Source organism: Carettochelys insculpta, chromosome 27, assembly GCF_033958435.1.
Source record: "Carettochelys insculpta isolate YL-2023 chromosome 27, ASM3395843v1, whole genome shotgun sequence".
Classification (NCBI taxonomy): domain Eukaryota; kingdom Metazoa; phylum Chordata; order Testudines; family Carettochelyidae; genus Carettochelys; species Carettochelys insculpta.
The window spans coordinates 7,939,624-7,957,380 of NC_134163.1; the positions used below are offsets into that span (position 1 = coordinate 7,939,624).

The 17,757-nt window shown below is 51.2% G+C and overlaps 1 protein-coding gene across 9 annotated transcripts in view; it reads left to right on the forward strand.

Moving 5' to 3' along the window:
• RFX2 (regulatory factor X2) overlaps window positions 1–5,059 on the forward strand; it is a 144,741-nt gene extending 139,682 nt beyond the window's left edge. For all 9 annotated transcript variants that reach the window (XM_074978401.1, XM_074978397.1, XM_074978396.1 and 6 more), the window contains 2 exons: window positions 3,073–3,115; window positions 3,379–5,059. In XM_074978401.1, coding sequence (XP_074834502.1) covers window positions 3,073–3,115; window positions 3,379–3,488 — 153 coding nt within the window. In that variant the 3' untranslated portion in view covers window positions 3,489–5,059. The remainder of the gene's footprint in view (window positions 1–3,072; window positions 3,116–3,378) is intronic.
• Window positions 5,060–17,757: the final 12,698 nt, after the last annotated feature.

A 17,757-nucleotide genomic window follows, 5' to 3' on the forward strand; every position in this document is an offset into this window, starting at 1 on the left:
GTGCCATAAACTCTGGAAGGAACTGGATTCTTCACAGCATAAGAGAACTAGTCCCATATTTTCATGTATGTCTCCTGAGTATTTTATTGCTCTTGCTAATTATGTTCTTTCTGCAGCTTTGTTTTTCATGGTTTTACTCAGCAGTTCAACTGATGATTCATTATTATGAAGTAAGAAAAGTCAGAGAGAAGTATTTATCATTCCAGGTGACTTACTAAAATAATAGAGGCAAACAAAGTAACTAACTTGAGGCAGGTTTTGGAGATAGTCGGTTTCAGCAAAAACAACAAGCAGTCCAGTGGCATCTTAAAGACAAACAATTTTATTATGGCATAAGCTTTTATGAGTTGCAATTCTCTTCCCTATATGCCTGAAGTGACAAAGAAAGTGTTAGTACCGATACAGAGATGGAACTGTTACATCAGAGCTAATTCAGTCAGGGCGGATGTGGATAAGAAGGAGAAACATACTCATCACTAACCACACACCCCACAACAGAAACACAAACCCTGAAGTCAATCCGGGCCAGAACCCCAATTTCCAACTCTGTCCATACGTATATCCTATTTATACCATCATAGGACCTAATCCATCAAGGGTTCTTTCACCCACACGTCTACTAATACAGTGGTGGGCAACCTTTCTGAGTGCCGAAATTTGACCTTTTGACCTCTGTGTATGGTCTGAGCGCTGGTAATATTTTTAAAGTCATTAATAGCCACAACAGCTTCATTAATAAGTAAATGAAGATGCAGAGCTTTACCATTTAGGTGGGGGTTGGTGGCATTAGCTGGTCTTTTGTGAAGCCACAGACTTTCAGCAAGTTCCCGGCTGCATGGGGAAGGGGCTGAAAATTGGCACCTGTGCCAGGAGCTGCTGCCTCCTGTACTAATATATACATGAAATATGCCATCATGTGCCAGCAGTGCCTCTCTGCCATGTACATTGAACAAACTGGACTTTCTCTACACAACAGAATAAATGGATACAAATCAGACATCAAGAACGGTAACATACAAAAACCAATGGGGGAACATTTTAATTTCCTTGGACACACAGTTACAGACTTGGAAATTGCCACCCTCAAGCAAAGGAAAAAAAAACCCTTAAAAAACAGGCTGCAGTGTGAAACTGCTGAGCTGGAGTTCTTATGCAAATTTGAGACCATCAGACTGGGTCTGAAGAGGGACGGGGAATGACTCTCTCATTACATTAAGTAATTTTCCACTTTATATATTGTCACCTTTTTATCCACATCCACCCTGATTGAATTAGCTGTGGTGTAACACTCCTATCTCGGTATCCCTACTAGCTATTTCTTTTTCTTTCACTTAGTGCATCTGATGACATGAGTTATAACGTAAAGCAGATGACTGAAAGTTGTTCTGTACAGGTGAAGTGTCAGTAGTGTGTTGACAGGTCGCCAGGTAGCTCTGCTGCCTCTTTCAGTTGCTGGATACGCACATGCAATGTGAATCTTATTGATTGCACTCTATTAAGTGCTCCTTCCTCAGAGAGGAAGGGTGCAGTGCATGTTTAGTCATGTGCGTTCCTAAAAGCATAGAGAAATCCAACATCCTGCCATTTGATGCTGACAGGTTTGTTCTTGTGTAGTGCTCTAGGCCTAATTACACAAGAAGCTCACTGATTTGCAGATTGAGTTTAAGGTCCTATGAGGTAGAAATCTGGACCTCACAGCTAGGCACATTCTTTGAAAGGGATGCCGCCACTGAACAGGTCCAAGTGGTTATCCAATCCAGGATACACTATCCTGTGGGAAGTATCAGAGAGGTGGCTGTGTTAGTCTGTATCTTCGAGAACAACAAGAAGTCCTGTGGCACCTTATAGACTAACCGATATTTTGGAGCATCGGCTTTCGTGGGCAAAGACCCGCTTTGTCATGCATCTTTGCCCACGAAAGTTTGTGCTCCAAAATATCGGTTAGTCAATAAGGTGCCACAGGACTTCTTGTTGTCCTGTGCGAGCAAGTTAACTGGGTTTAAAAACTATTGTAGCTAATGTCTTAGTGGCCTAGATGAGTGGCAGTATGAGATGGAGCTTTTCATTTCTGAAAGCACTGCTCTGAATCTAGCCCAGTTCATTGGTCCTGGCCATCTCCAAGCTGTGCAGAGGGTACAGTGTTCCTTGCAGAAAGATGTCCACATCTCAAGCACCTCCACTGGCACTAATCTGCTCCCCAATAGGCACATCCAGAGAGAAGCCAAGCAATGAATGAGCTATGGACACCGAACCTCTTCTCTGTCCTGGTCACTGCTCTAGCTCAGCAGTGAGGCACTCGGACAGCGTGGGAGGCTGAGGAGCTTGTGCTACAGCTGCCTGTTCTGTGCATAATAAAGAACTTCAGCCTTCGGCGTGGTGCCTTTGACCAACACGGACTCTCAGCAGCCCTCTTTGTTCAGTAGGTGGCACTGTGGCCATTCAAGCCGCTGAGAGTTGCAGGGCTCAGAGTGTCTGATCTGCAGATGGAGTGCGGCAATAAATATTCAAAAGAGAGAAATATGCTTCACTTATTTGTGACAGAGCAATTTACTGACTGAGATCTACTAAGGAAGAGTGCCAAAAGCATGCTAGCTATTATTAGCTATTACCAGAACTCATGGGAGCCGTAATAGTACAAATATACGCTGGGTATTAAAAGCGCTTTAAAAAAAATAATTCAGGTCCAAGTCATTAATGGTGATGGTCTGCTTGTGATTTCAGAAATGGATAAGCAAGTTTATCTTCTTACAATAATAGAGTCAGTTCTACCCTGAGAGCTGTGTATGGGCTTTGTGTGTGATGGATGCAGGTTTGCTCATTGACATAAATGCGACCTCTAGACACTTTCTCTTCTGAGGCAATATCTGGCCTGAATGGCCTTGGGCAGCTGAAACCTCTGATGGCTGAGCACCACCTCTGAGGTGATGACACCTGGTGTGGAGCTTTTAACTCCCGTTAAGTGCCTAAAATCAGCTAGTAATTAATGGTTTTGACACAGTTGACAGATGAGCAGTGTCTGTACATCCAGAACTCTCTTTAAACCTCATTCATCCAAGCTATTTTCTCTTACAGTTCAGTGATCTGGCATCCATGTCCTCAACACTGCTGGATAAAGGTAGTTTCTAGCTCTATTTTTCTCTCTTTCCCCTCCAGAGGAAGACCCTTTGAAGCAATATTCAGGTCATTTGTTGTGGGGAGGGGGAGCTTGTGGTCTAGGGACATGATTGCTTTCCAGAGTGCCATTTCAGGTGAAGAAAATTTACTCAAAAATTCTAAAAGGAAGAGTAAAGGAAAACTTGGCACAAGCCTCCTCTGGTTTAACAGAATTGCACCTTTCTATCCCGTGTAAATGCTGATGCTGAGAATTGTCCTCCACAGATGACATTAGTGACCTTGGAAGCGAGGCAGACGCAGATTCCCGAAGTGTTGGAGAACCACTCGTGAAGCGAGAACGTAGCGACCCTGGCCACTCGCTGCAAGAAATCTAGAACAGGGCTGTGGGTCTCCTCCAGCCAGATGAAGGGTCTGAAGACCTTTGGACCTGAGTTTGAAAGTCAAGCCTGAGTTTCCTACTACTCGGCGATTTTAGTGCCTCTTAGTTTATCTTAATGTTTACTTCTGTTTGAGGAAGAGTCTAAAGCGATGTGAGCATGTGGAAAGGATGCAACGGTGTGTGAAAGGGGTAGCTTTTGTCCTTACAGATAGAGCAGATTAGAAGCCTGCTTTTTCCATCTTTTTTCCCTTTAGAAGGTGCACAATTGGTGGGTGAGGGTGACGGTTCCTAAAATAAAAATCCATGAAGGACAGTGGCCCTGTTAGTAACAATGACTTGATCTCCCCGGCTTTGGGATGCTCACAGGGCAGGTGGCTTGAGTTCAGTGCAGCTGATCTTGTTGCTTTGGTTAGATTAGAGGGTAAGGGGGGGCTTCTCTTTCAGGGGAAGGGGGTTGGGTTTCTTCTGCACTTTTTCAGACTTCACTGTGATAAGGAACTTGCACCATTCAGTGCCCGAGAAGAAAACGCCTGCCCTCCTGCCTCATCTCCTGTGCCCTTTAGGGGTGGGACCTCCAGCCTGGCTTTGCCTTTGACAAATCGTTCGCACTGTGGGATTACAATACAACCTTCCCTTCCGCCTACCTGGAGAGACTGGTCCCGTGCTATGTGTCTGTCTGACCCATGCAGGGTGGTGAGTAGTGTGTAGTTTGGGCTTCGCATGACACAGCTTTCTACCCAATCCTGTGTTACCTGCTGTGTATTGTTGCTTTTGGCCCCTGGATAATTCTGTGACTGCCCAGTAAATGGTTCAGAACTCTGACTCTCATGGGAGTGTCTGGGATCCTTTCCATCTGATTGGAGATACCAAAGGACTCAGAGGAAGCAGCAGTTGGCCACAATGTTCTTAATCCTCCATGCTCTAATGCAAACAGTATCTGTAGGGAGACAACACAAGGCACAAGTCACGTACGTCCCCACTGGGATAGTCCAGCACAAGGCGGATTTGGGCCAGGATCCACAGCACCTGTTCATAATTTTGAGATGAAAGCTGCCGTGCTGCCCAAAGGGTGGATGTAGGGCCTGAGGGGCAGCTAACCCAGGACACAAGCCTGTGGCAAGAGCATGGATGCTGGGGTTACACTGCAGTGCCTTAGAGAGGGCCAGTGCGCCTGCTTTCCTCTGCCGTTCCATTGAAACCGACACAGTAGTGCCTGTCGCTCGGAATATGAGATTTGGAAACAGTAACGTAACCAGTTTTCCTTGTAGCATTTGTGGGCTCCTCATGGGGCACTTTGGCCATTTTTGTGCTCGACGCTACAGTGTCAGCTTCCTGCATTGTATCATTTACCACTTCAGATCATTCTCATTGCTGTGACCGAACACTGAATGTGTGTGGCTTAGAGAACTTTGTCCCAACGTGTTTATGTGCACTGCTATGTTCTGGAGGTTCATTTTTTGTCATTAACTACATGGTGTGAGAAGGGACAAAATTCTAGCATCAAACCAAACTGCAAAAGAAAAAAAAATGCAAATCTTTGTGAATAAATGCTGTGTCATAACTAGATTTCATGATTATTTCTGATTTGTACAGGTATTGGCTGTGAGCTTTACCCAACTCTTGTGTATATTTGCATCTCAAAGTAGAACCTATCCACCACATAAAACTTATTAATTCCACAAGGTACTGGCACTTCACTAGCAGTATTTTTTAAAAGTGTGAGAGCTAAGTGTAAGGAAAAGTTGAGTGCGCTGCAGGACAGTGCGGTTGTGTATGCAAGGTGGTTGTGTCTATAATTGGCCATGTCTACACTACCCCCAAACTTTGAAATGGCCACGCAAATGGCCATTTCGAAGTTTACTAATGCAGTGCTGAAATGCATATTCAGCGCTTCATTAGCATGTGGGCAGCCGCGGCGCTTCGAAATTGATGCGGCTCGCTGCCGCGCGGCTCCTTTTCAAAAGGACCGTGCCTGCTTCGAAGTCCCCTTATTCCCATCTGCTCATGTCACAAATGCAGGGAGAGACATGGGAAAGTTGAGACCTTTGCAAAGCTAAATTTGTGAAGAACAACCAACCCAGTCTAGCATCCCAGCCGGTGTCTGGAACTCAGCTGTTGAGTAAAAAAAGCTGACGTCCAACTAAGCCTCACACTGCCTTGCTCCTGAAGAATTTGATGTTAATTGCCTCTCCTTGCTATTCGTTGCATGTTGTTCAATACCTCAGTCTTCTGCTTGCTGTGTAAGTGCAGGTGAGACTGCAGTTGAGGTATTCCAGCTACCTAAGATGGGCATGCATAAAAATCCCTACCAAAAAGGAACAGCAATAAATGCGTACTGAGCACTCTATGCAAGAACAAATTCTTAGGACCCCAATTCCCTCTTTTTCCCAACCAAACTCTACTGCAGCTGGCTGCTGTGGAAGCTGGCCTGAGGGCAAGCGTGGGATCTACGGATGCTGTTCTAGCATGCTGTCAGATTAAAGGGCTTAGCCTTTTGGGTGTGAGTTTTGGCATGACGCAGTTGCTGATTTGCAGCTGGAGTTAATTGCCTGGTTCTGTGCTGTGGTACCTGCTGGGACGGAAGAGGCTAAAACCAAACAGTGAGCTGGAACCTCCGAACAAGGCCTTAATTACAGAGAAAATCTTATTGTGCCCACTGGCTTTTAATCATTGTCACAGGGTGGGAGAGGGGTGGGGGAGAGACGCTCAAGATTTTTCACTGCCTGCTTCCTGAAATGCGTTCGCCTCCAAATGCCGGATAAACACAGGTCACGGGGCAGCTGGTAGAAGGACGGGAGGGGCCTTTGTACCTATATCAAACTTTCTTTTATAGCCCCTCATGTGACATAGCTACAGCTGCAGGTGTTTCCACCTGCCCAGGGAAGCTTGCCGTCCATGTTGGCTTTCAGACTCACAGAGAACAGATGGTAAAAAGCCAGTGATGCTGTGCTGGCAGACACCCAGGAGACACTGAATGCTCAGGTCCAGGACTCCAGCCATATTCCCCTTTGTTATTGTGCTGGCTGCGTACTGAATGCTCTCGGCGAAATGGCCTGTGTGTGAGACCGCTGCTTCCTTTCACATACACTGTAACTGCTGGAGCTTCTCGGGGTGGGGATGAGTGCAGGGTTTGACTCAGAAACTCCCACTGAGTGTAACTCCACAGTCATCCATGGCCTCTGGAGACAGGGCAGAGGGGACTGGCTGCCTAGGCCTCTCCTGTTCTGTCCCATCACCCTCAGCCTGCCCTTTGGCAGGGACACAGCCCAGTCTCCTGATGCTGGGTGGGGATGCTGAGACATTTGTGTCTAAGCCTTTTGTGTAAATCCCCTGCACCGTGTACGCTGATTTACACCCTTCCAGTAGTTTCTACAGAGCATGTTCTTGCTGGCTGTGACAAGCCTCTCGCTTTTATTAGGCAGCTGCTCAAATGTGTAGATAAGTCATTATTAATGATTAAAGTGTCAGGAAAGGCCAAATATGGCAGGGTCTTAACTTTTCATCCCGCAAGGAAAAAAGGTGAAAATTGAGAGCAAAAATGCCTAAAACTTGACTCCATCAGAAACAATGGCAGAGCTACACTGACAATACGCACAAGTAACTCTCAGGAATGGCCCAGGGAAAAGGGGCAGGTTAGCCAGAGAATCACAGCTTCTCTCCTTGGCTCTTGTTACTCACCAGCTCAGTGACTTTCGCTCTGCTTCTCTTTCTCCACCCAGGTTTTGGCTGGTTGGATTGCCGGCTTGTGTGGGAGGGACTTGTTGTTGCACCAATGCGCCCTGCTCAGCTCAGCACGCCGAGGTCACACACTTGCTTAGAACTTCTAGCTGCACATCGACGCTGGGGGCTGGCCAGTGGGCAGTGGATCATAGAATCCTAGGGCTGGCAGAGCCCTCAGAAGGTCATTGAGTCCAGCCCCCTGCCCAAAGCAGGATCAACCCCCACTAAGTCATCCCAGCCAGGACCTTGTCAAGCTGGGACTTAAAAACCTCTAGGGATGGAGGTTCCACCACTTCGCTAGGTAACATTCCAGTGCTTCACCACCCTCCTGGGGAAATAGTTTTTTCTCATATCCAGCCTAGGCCTCCCCCTCTGTAACTTGTTCTGCCATCCATCACTACTGAGAACAGCCTCTCTCCACCCTTATTAGAACCCCCTTTCAGGAAGTGGAAGGCTGCTATCAAATGGCCCCTCCCTCATCTCTTCTGCACACTAAATAAGCCCAAATCCCTCAGCCTCTCCTCACATGTCATGTGCTCCAGGCCCCTAATTATTTTTGTTACCCTCTGCTGGACCCTTTCAAATGCATCCACATCCTTTCGATACTGGGGGGCCCATATCCAGATGCAATATGCCAGATATGGCCTCACCAGTGCCGAACAGAGGGGAATAATAACTTCTCTAGCTCCACTGGCTGCTCAGTTGAAGCATGAGGCCCTGAAGATGCAGGGCCCAAGGCAAATGCCTTGTTCACCCAGCCCAACGGCTTGGCTTGTCCTGATGACTAGTATTTTCAGAGCCCTGCTCACCCACCGGCCTCTTCAGGCCACTGAAATTCCATCACAATGACATCATGGAAGTGCTCTGACTTTAAAAGCACCGAGTCAGCAGCGGCTCTGCCCTCCAGTCGCAGGCTTGCTCTAGAGAGGCGTGGACCTTGTCAGCCAGCACTGCTGTAGGCAATGTCGGCCCTGGCAACTGTGGCGTACTGGCCCTTACAGTGCAGCTCACCGAGCACTGGAGGAACCGGTTGTTATGTCCCCACGCTGGGCTCCTGGTGATGGTGAAGCACAACCACAGGAGCAGCTCTTGCCAGGCCAGAGCGAGCAGGACCCCGCGGCAGCCGTCCCACTGCAGGGGGCTTTGGGACGGGTTTGCAATGCCCCATGGGGCAGGTGCCATCATGCTGTAGGTTTCTCAATCCCATTGCACCAGCGGCATCGTACTATGTTGGCCCAGGCAAGGGGTGGTCACATGCACCCTCCACCCCCCAAGTACCAACCCCCCCCCACGCTGTTCTCAGACTGCACCACTGGGGGAGGGGAGGGGAACCCCCTCGCCCCCCCTTGCATGCACAGAGATGGCACAATGCTGCCAGAGGAAGACCTGGGCAGGGGAACAGAAGAGGAGGCTGGGGGGGGGGGGGCGCTGAGTGTGGGGCAGGGCAGGGCAGGGACACAAACTCTGCACCAGTTATCACTGGCATGGCCAGCTGCTTTCCAACTTATGTGCTGGCTGGGGATGGGGGGGAGCACAAGCATGCTGTGATGGAGTGGGGGATACCTGTGTGTGAGTGGCTCACAGAGGGTGTGGGTCTCCTGCTGAGGGTAACCTTGATGACCAGGTGGTACCTTTGTACTGGAGACAAAGGAGGAGGTGGAGCCTGAGGGGTTTGAATTGGAACTGGGGGTTGGGAAGCAGTTAGTCTGGGAGGAGAGAGAGCGAGACCAAGGAGGGGGCAAGGCCCCGGCTCTGGGGGCCCCTCGGGGCCTCCTCTCCCCAATGTGGATGGGACTGGCTGTCTCTGCCAGCTGCACTGACTCCTCTGTACAATGCTGTGTCCTGTCGGCTAATAAACCCGCTATTCTCCTGCTGAGTGAGAGTCACTCCTGCCTGCAGACGGGGTGCAGAGCTTGGGGGCCCCCTGAACCCATCCCACATGCAGCTTGGTAAGGTCAGACAGCAGCAGGCAACTACCCTTCCTGAGGCAGGTGTAGGGGGACCCCCCCTCCCATCTCACTCCCCCACCTCCTCCCCAGCGTTGTGCACTGCATTCTCACATACAGCGTGAGCCCGCCCTGACCCGTTTGTTCTGGGTCCCGAAACAGGTGGACACGCCAGCCAGAATGCAGCGCCGTGGGGCGGCCGGCCATGTCCCAGCCAACAAGCAGCGTGGGAGGAGTCCGGACCCATTTCCAGTGGTGTGTTACCATGCAGCAAACTGGCTGTGGCCCCACTGGCACTGCAGCTGGCGCTACGCCACGCCTCACGGGGCCTTCCCTAGCGTGCAGCATCCGTGCGTGCTAATGGCCTGGGGGTGCTGAGCTGGCCTGTCCACAGGACGAGGTGGAGGTGGGTGCCCCACTTCCCACAACAGTCACCTCACCGGCCCTATGGACAGGAGTGGGAGGATTACCTGGGACAGGCAGCAGCAGCAGCCATAGGGCCTCCCCAGCACTCACCAGGCAGAGCTCTGCTGTGCCTTCCTGGCCTGCTGGGTCCTCCTTCTCTGTGGGCAGCTGGGAGGTCCTCCAGGCTGGGGCTCAGCAGGCCAGGAGGGCAGAGTGGCGCACTGCATGGTGAGTGTGGGGAAAGGTGGGAAGGAGGCTGGGTGGGGAGCAGGAGGCAACCTGCAGCTGCCACTGCTGTCCACCATCTGGTCCCAACCCCAGTAATCCCCAGCCAGACTGGTCAGGGAGGGAGCCAGGGGTCAGGGTGGGCGGCAGAGTAGGGAAAGGGGCAGGGGCTGCTGTGCAGGGGGTATTGCCTGAAGCCCCAGGCCTGAGGTTACAAGTATGGGGAGGGTAATTCCCCGCCCCCCCCCCCTCGGCAACACTGACTTCTTTTAGAGCTGTAGCTGCCCTCATAACCAGCTCTCCTCAAGCTGTTGGTTAGGAAGTTGCGCCGGATTTTAATGACTGCGTGACTGTTTATTGATCGTTCAGGCCCATAGCTGCCAGCACTGTGCCTTGCAGCCATGCCAAAGGCCATTTTTCAACTGGCACATCTGGCTGTGAAACACGCCACCAGACAAGACCCCCACCCCCCACCCCCGGGCCCAAGCCATTATATTTCGCTTGCCTTCCAAATTCCAGCGTCTCAAGAGCAACTGACAAGTCTCAGGGTAGCCCACTAGTATGTATCTTTAAAAACAGCAAGGGCTCCTATGGCCCACTGATGACTGAAAGACTTATTTGGCCATAATCTTTTGTGGGCGAAAAACACACCATCAGCTGCAGAGAGTGGAAGTCACAGTGCTAGGGATGTATTCCCCTATGAGGGAGTGACTTATCAAGTGTAGGACCAGTGTTCATGAGGCCAATTCTGTCCTGGCAACTGTGGATCAAGCCCATCAGTTGATGGCGAGGTGTGAATGCCAAGAGAGGGAAACTGCACCTTGGTAGTGAGAGAACCAGTCTATGGCCTTCTTCTGTCCTAATTTGATTGCGTTAAATTTGCAAATGAATTGCTCTTTGGAGTCTGGTGATGAAGTGGTTGGTAAACGGATGGCTACTTGTCTGTCTCTTACTGAGTGCCCCCAAAAGGCTTATGCTACATCCATCTGTTGGTCTTTAGGGTACCACAGGACTCCTGGGTGTTTTTGACGAACAAATGAGTTACAGGTGGCGGGGAGGGAGCTGAGGCCGTGTGCAGCAGTCGGCATCCTGCAGCCCTGTTAGTGTATGGTGAGGAGAAAACTGACCTTCAGGGACCAGGGTGTGAGCCTATTTGCTGCAGATGCTTCCTACCGCAGACCAGCAGACCCTGGTTCCTGGGACAGTTCTGTTTACAAGCCTGCAAAGTGGCATGCAAATCTTGGACACGAAGCCAGGGAAGTGGTTTGTATCACTGCTTCCTCCTTCCGCTCTTCTCAATTTGTCCAGTGTAGCAGCTGTCAAGTCATCAAAGCCTATCTCTGTTCGATTGTCATCACTTGTTCCTGGTTGGCTCTAGCCCTGCGCAACAAGCAGCGTCTAGTCTGCCATTTTCCTACTGTCACATGCTTCATTTTGAAACCTTTGCAGTCTTTGAAACTAGTTTGTGTGTGCCAGCAGGGTGCAATCTGGGCTGCCAAGCTCAAACAAGCTGTATGTAAATGGCTGTAGCCTCACAGCGTCATTCTCCCATTCTTCTACACCTGGGGAAACTGAGTCAGAGAGCAAGGCAAATTGCTCCAGTGCATGGTCAGGTTGAGAACAGAACTCAGGTCTCCAATTTAGTGGTGAGAGCTGGGGACTGGCTGCACTACAGGTGAGTTCTAGTCCCACCTCTGCACTGATCAGTCACTTTGCCTTAGTTTTCCCCTTCTGCAAAATTGCGATACCGACTTCCTGTGTAAATCACTTTATTGGTAGGAGCCGGGGGATCATCACCGACACACGTGGAAAACACATAGCAAACTGGTGACGCTGATTCCAGCAGGACGCGGGAAAAGCTGAAGAGATTTGCCTGAGCAATTTCTAGCATTCCCCTCCTCCAATTCACCTTCTCTTCTTTATTAGACGCCCTTTGTGCCTTATTTGAAACCAAAACAAAATGTAGCAGTAAAAGGCAGGCTTGGGGGATACAATCCCAGGTGTACAGCAGGGCCTGGAGACATAAAGGGGCTTGGTGGTGTAACACCTAACTTAAGCACCAGTGGAATCCCCAGATGCTGGGTTAGGTGCTCAGACCGCCTACTCAGCACATGGGGTGAGAGGCCAGACCTGTGGTTTAAGAGCTGGCTGGGCGTCTTCTGCCGGCATCTGTCCTTTTGTGCAGCGTTGGGCGGGGAGGGGGCTCAGTGCACCCCACCAGTTTTTCTCCTCCTCGGGCACTAGTTTTACACCTGACCCCATGGCAGGTGCCCCTTGCACGCACTAGGTTTCGGGGCTGCTGCTGGACGGTCAGGCTCCCGAACCACATATGGCCCAGGTGCAGGGCTTCCTCCGCAGACGGCTCACGCCACCGTTAACGTGCTGCAGACATTAGTGTCAGCCAGGGTTACACGTAACACTGCCTTGTGGCCACACTGTATAATGCAGCTTAGCTGTGGCCCCCTCAGGGTAATGTTAGTGGGCCACAGGGTTATTTACGTTGCAAGTCCACAGCCTCCCCCTCCCACCCCGCCTTCTGGCGGCCACGGGTCGCCGTTCTTGGCCAGTGGGAGCTACAGGAAGTGGCACAGGCCACAGGGGTGTGCTGGCTGCTGCTTCCTGCCCCCCCAGCTGCTGCTCAGAGAGGCCAGCTGAGACTGGCCATGTGTGGCTGTGAGCCCGGGGGCGGGGGAGAGCGAGAGAGAGAGAGAGAGAGAGAGAGAAGCTTTGCACGCTGCTTCCACCCCGCCCCCCCCCAGCACAATCTTGCAGCTTCCATTGGCCAGTTTGCAGGACAGGCGGCTCACTTAAAGCACCCCCGCCTCCTCTCCCCCCCCCCCCCCCAGCGCTCACAGTGCTCAGAGCAGCACGTGGGCCCTGCCGGCTGCTCTGAGCTGCCTGTGGAGGCATGGAAGGCAGGGACGCTGGCTGGGGAATGGTTGGGTGGGGCTGGTGGCTGGGCGCTAGCCAGGTAACCCCCCCCCCCTCCCCGCCCCCGACTACAGCCTGCCTGCCCCCCCTCCCCCCACGGGCCTGCATCCCCTCCTGCACAGCTGCCACACGTTACAACCACCTCCCAGGCCCTGCACCCCCTCCTCCAGGTCAGAATCCTCTCCTACACCCCCACCCCCTCAAAGAGCCCCACACAATCCCACACCCCAGGTCACAACCCAACCCCCCCCCCCCCATGCCTGCCCCAGGTCACAAGCCCATCCCAGACCCTGCACCCCCTCCTGCACCCTAATTTCCTGCCCCAGGCCACAACCTTCTCCTTCACCCAAACCCCACACTCCCTCCTGTATCCAGTCCCCTACTCCACGCTCCCTTCTACACCCACCAGGATAAATTGGAAGATTTGGGTCAAAAGAACTCTGATGTGGTTCAACAAGGAGAAGTGTAGAGTCCTGCACCTGGGGGGGGAGGCGGAAAAATCCCAAGCATTGTTATAGGCTGGAACTGACTGGCTAAGCAGCAATGCGGCAGAAAAGGCTCTAGGGGTTATGGTGGATGAAAGGCTGGATATGAGTAAACAGTGTGCCCTTGTAGCCAAGAAGGCAAATGGCATATTGGGGATGCATTAGGAGGAGCATTTCGAGCAGATCTAGAGAAGTAGTTATTCCCCTCTGTTTGGCACTGGTGAGGCCACATCTGGAATATTGTGTCCAGTTTTGGGCCCCCCCCACCCGAGTATAAAAAGGATGTGGATGTGTTGGAGCAGGTTCAGCTGAGGGCAACAAAAATGATTAAGGATCTGGAGCACATGACTTTTGAGGAGAGACTGAGGGATCTGGGCTTGTTTAGTTTACAGAAGAGAATAATGAGGGGTGATTTAATAGCAGCCTTCGAAGGGGAGTGCTAAAGAGGATGGTGAGAAGCTGTTCTCAGTGGTGTCAGATGGCAGAACAAGGAGCCAATGGTCTGAAGTTACAGAAGAAGAGGTGTAGGTTGGAGATTAGGAAAAACTATTTCACCAAAGGGGTTGTGAAGCACTGGAATGCGTTGCCTAGAGAGGTGGTGGATTCTCCATCCTTAGAGGTTTTTAAATCCCAGCTTGACAAGGTCCTGGCTGGGATGAATTAGTTGGGGTTGATCCTGCTTGAAGCAGGGGGCTGGACTAGATGACCTCCTGAGGTCCCTTCCAGCCCTAGGATTCCATATGATTCACCTCCACCCCAGACTCTGCACCTCAATTAATAATCATGGAAGAATGCGGCCCATGATCACTTAGCAAATTCTTGGGGTGGTCCCCATCGAAAATGGTTGCCCACCCATACTCTAATTTTTCCCATCCATCTGCAGAATACATTTTTATGTGCACCACCCATAGAAACACAAACCTGACTCTGGGTTTTCTGCTAATCAACTGAATGGCATCTGAATCTCTCCTGCACAATCCCACAGCTTGCAGGGAACACTGGCATCATGTGAATTTAGGTGCCTACAAGGTTAGGCTGCAGCTGAGCGTGGGGTTTGGATCACAGTGGCGTCTAGAACTAGGGGCTAAGCACCTAAGTCCTTGTGTGGATTTGGGCTAAAACATCCTTTGGACAACAGCAGCTGGACAGCGTGTGACTTCTGCCAAGCCAGCTGAAAGGTGAGTCCTCAGCACCTTCTCCTGGGGACTCATTCAGCAGGAGACTAACAGGTTTAGGTGAAGTCCAGGAGATTCTGTCCATGGCACAATGGAGTCCGAATCAGAGGAAGTTGAGGGCGAGAGTGTCTGCTGCCTTTTCGCAGATGTAGGAGTAATATCGCGTGCACGATGCATCATTCCAGTTACTCAGGGTTTGTTCTTTGTTCCTTTGTTCCCGTACCAGAGATGCACAGTCCTCGTTCAAATAGTTATCCGGATTGGATGAGGACCAAAATCTAGAGAGGGGAAAAACAAACCATGAACCATCAGGATTTGCATTTTAGAAACTAACGATGCAGACTTCTCTGCAGCTCAGCTGTCCTATCCTGATGGGCTTCCCCAGCTGCAGCACCCAAGGGAAACCAAACCCTGGCCCATCCTACAGCATTGGTGTTGCATTGGCTCAAGAATCCTCTGTAAGGTGAACTCAGGAGAATCTGCCGATACAGCCGCTTGCCCAAGGAATGCTGATGCACACTGGTTCCTGGCAAACAATCCCAGTTTTCTGGGTCTAGCTCACATGGATTTAGGCTAGATGTCAGGAAAAGCTTTCAAACAGCAGAGTTAGTACCAGAGCAGGTCACTTGGGAATGTTGTGGAATTGTCACTGTTGGAGGTTTCCAATAATCGGTTATGGTTTCTCAAACTGCGGGGTGTGCCCTGCTAGAGGGGGTGGGAAGAAATTCTGGAGTGGGGCACGAGGCGAGCCAGCCCCCCGCCCCAGCATTCTCCCCACCAGAAGAAAGCGCCGGCCTTTGCTTGCACCTCTCAGCCCCTGCCATTTTACGTGGATGACCCGGCACAGCTGCCGTAAGAACCAGGCAGTCGGCAAAGACCCACGTGGAGCTAGCTGCTTCCTGCAAAGGTGACTGAATGTGGGTTGGAGCAGGAGGGGGATGAAGATGGGGTTAGATGGGGGCTGGGGCTGGGTAAGAGCAGGAGGCTAGTGGTGCCTGGCTTTGTGGGTGGGGAGGGGCTCAGATGGGTGGCTTGCAGGGCTTGTGGGGCTCGGGCAGCTCAGGCTGGCAAGTAGGTGGCTGGTCCTGGCAGCACGGGGCGGCTTGAGCTGGTGGGAAGGCAGATGGCCCCAGCAGCGTGGGGCTCAGGGGGCTGGCACATGGCTGGAGTGAGTGGCTGGTGTGCAGGCAGCTGATCCCGGCACTGCGGGAGGCAGGCGGGCGGCTTGCGCGGGCAGCTCTGGCAGTGCAGATCTCAGGTGGGTAGATACCTTGTATGGGCAGCCCTGGTGGCTGACACGGGGCTCAGGCACCCAGCCAGCTGGGGCTGCACCAGGCACCCACAAGGGACCAAGAAAAACTACTTTGGCTTCTTTTTAATTTTAAATAATGTTTTTATAGCAAATTTTTGTGTTTATTTTAAATTACAAATTGAATTTTTTGTTGAAAGGGGGATTGGATGATAGTAAAGAAGAGGTGGGGGGCATGCGGGTTTCTCAAAAATCAAAAGCCGGGGGGGCGTGATATTGAAAAGTTTGGGAACCACTGGGTTAGACAAACATCTAACAGGAATGATGGAACTTCATCCTGGTTCAGAAGGTGCATGTGTGGGGGAGCGTGGACTAGCTGACTTCTTGAGTTCCCTTCCAGCCACACATTTCTATGCTCATATTCCTGTTTTGCCAGTTTCACTGGGATTCCCCCACATTGACAGCACCGTAACTGAACATAATCTGGCCTGCTGAAATCCTTCACCCTGATCCCCCACCAAAGAACAGTTTTTTGAGACAAACCCTTTTCAATTTTGGCCACATTTTGTATTTTTCCACAGGAAAAAAAACCGAAGCCCAAAATCAAGGGAGGCACCTTTAAGTTCCAAATGAGCACATTTCCATTTGAAAAAAACGCACTCAGTTTTCTGTAAAAATAATCAAATGAAATGATTTTGCTTGACATTTTTAATGGAAATAATGCTGGGTTTTGCAGCGAGCCCTAGCGTCAGTCCAGGCTGCGTTTGGCTTGGGAGCGGCTGTGTCCAGGTCTGGTTTCCACAGTGGAGGAAGGAGATTGATAGACCAGAGGAGGATCAGAAAAGAGCCCCGAAGGAGGAATGGATTAGCAAACTTGCTGTATTGTGAACAGCTAATAGCCTGTGCTCCTAGAACTGAACAAAGAAAAAGCCCAAAGTAGGAGCCTAAAGAAAAACCCTGCGCAGTGGGGTATCCCAGCCAAAACAGGACAGATAATCACCCTGAGTCAAGCAGTGACTGCCCTGTGGGGGCTGCCACCCTGTGGGTGGGTAGGGGTACTCCCTGGCTGTGGGGGGCAGCTGTGGCTCCCAGCTGCTGCATGCCTTGGGGTGCTGGGAATATGGCTGTGGTCCCACTGGGAACACGCCCTTGCCAGTGGTCCTTTAGGCTCCCTGCAGCTGCAGTTTTCTGGCTCCTGTGAGCAGCAGGGAGCCAAGTGGCAGCCTTGCTGGTGAGGCTTGACCAGGCAACTTCTGGGCCCCTATGCTCCTGGCTCTCAGCAGCCATGCAAATACAGGGCAATCAGCCGCCTTGCTAAAATAAAACGGGACATCTTCCTGGTGCCTGAAATATGGGGCTGTCCCACCCAGAATGGGACAGATGGTTACTCTACCAAGAGGTGACTTGACCAGTCGATGAGGACCCTGATGGGCAACACATATTTGATAATGGGCTCTTTGGTGTAGAAAGCAGAGGTAGAATGTGATCAGATGCCTGGAAACGGAAACTACCCAAGTGCAGACTGGAAATAAGTCCCACTCTTGTCAGAGATGGTCATGAACCCAGGGCAGTTTAGAAAAGGCTGCGGCAGATTCTCCGTCACTGCCCGTTTTTCAACTCCAGTCAGGAAGTTTTTCCAAAAGCTCGGCTCTCGTGCAAAGTGGGATTGTCCTGGGGCAGTTCTCTGGCTGGCGTTATGCAGGAACTCAGAGTGGATGCTCATAATGGTCCCTTCTGAGGGGTGGGGAGGAGGGAGACTCATGATCCCATTTGCCCCCTTCAGTGTGGCCCTTGAGCATGCTAGGGGGGCAGGCATAGCTCAGTGGTTTCAGCATTGGTCCAGGTTTGTGAGTTCAGTCCTTGAGGGGGCCATTTAGGGATCTGGGGCAAATAGTTTAAAAAAAAAATCTGTCAGGGATGGTGATAGGTCCTGCTCTGAGGCCAGGGGACTGGACTCAATGACCTCAGAAGGTCCCATCCAGTTCTATGAGACAGGTGTCCCTCCACATTTTTTTTCCCCTCCTGCTCCCTTCCAGCCTTTCTCACCCAGCACTGCCCAACTGAGTGAGCAGAGTTTTAGCGAGTGTCCTTCAGCCACAGAGAGCCCGGGGTTCATCCGCCAGAGGAG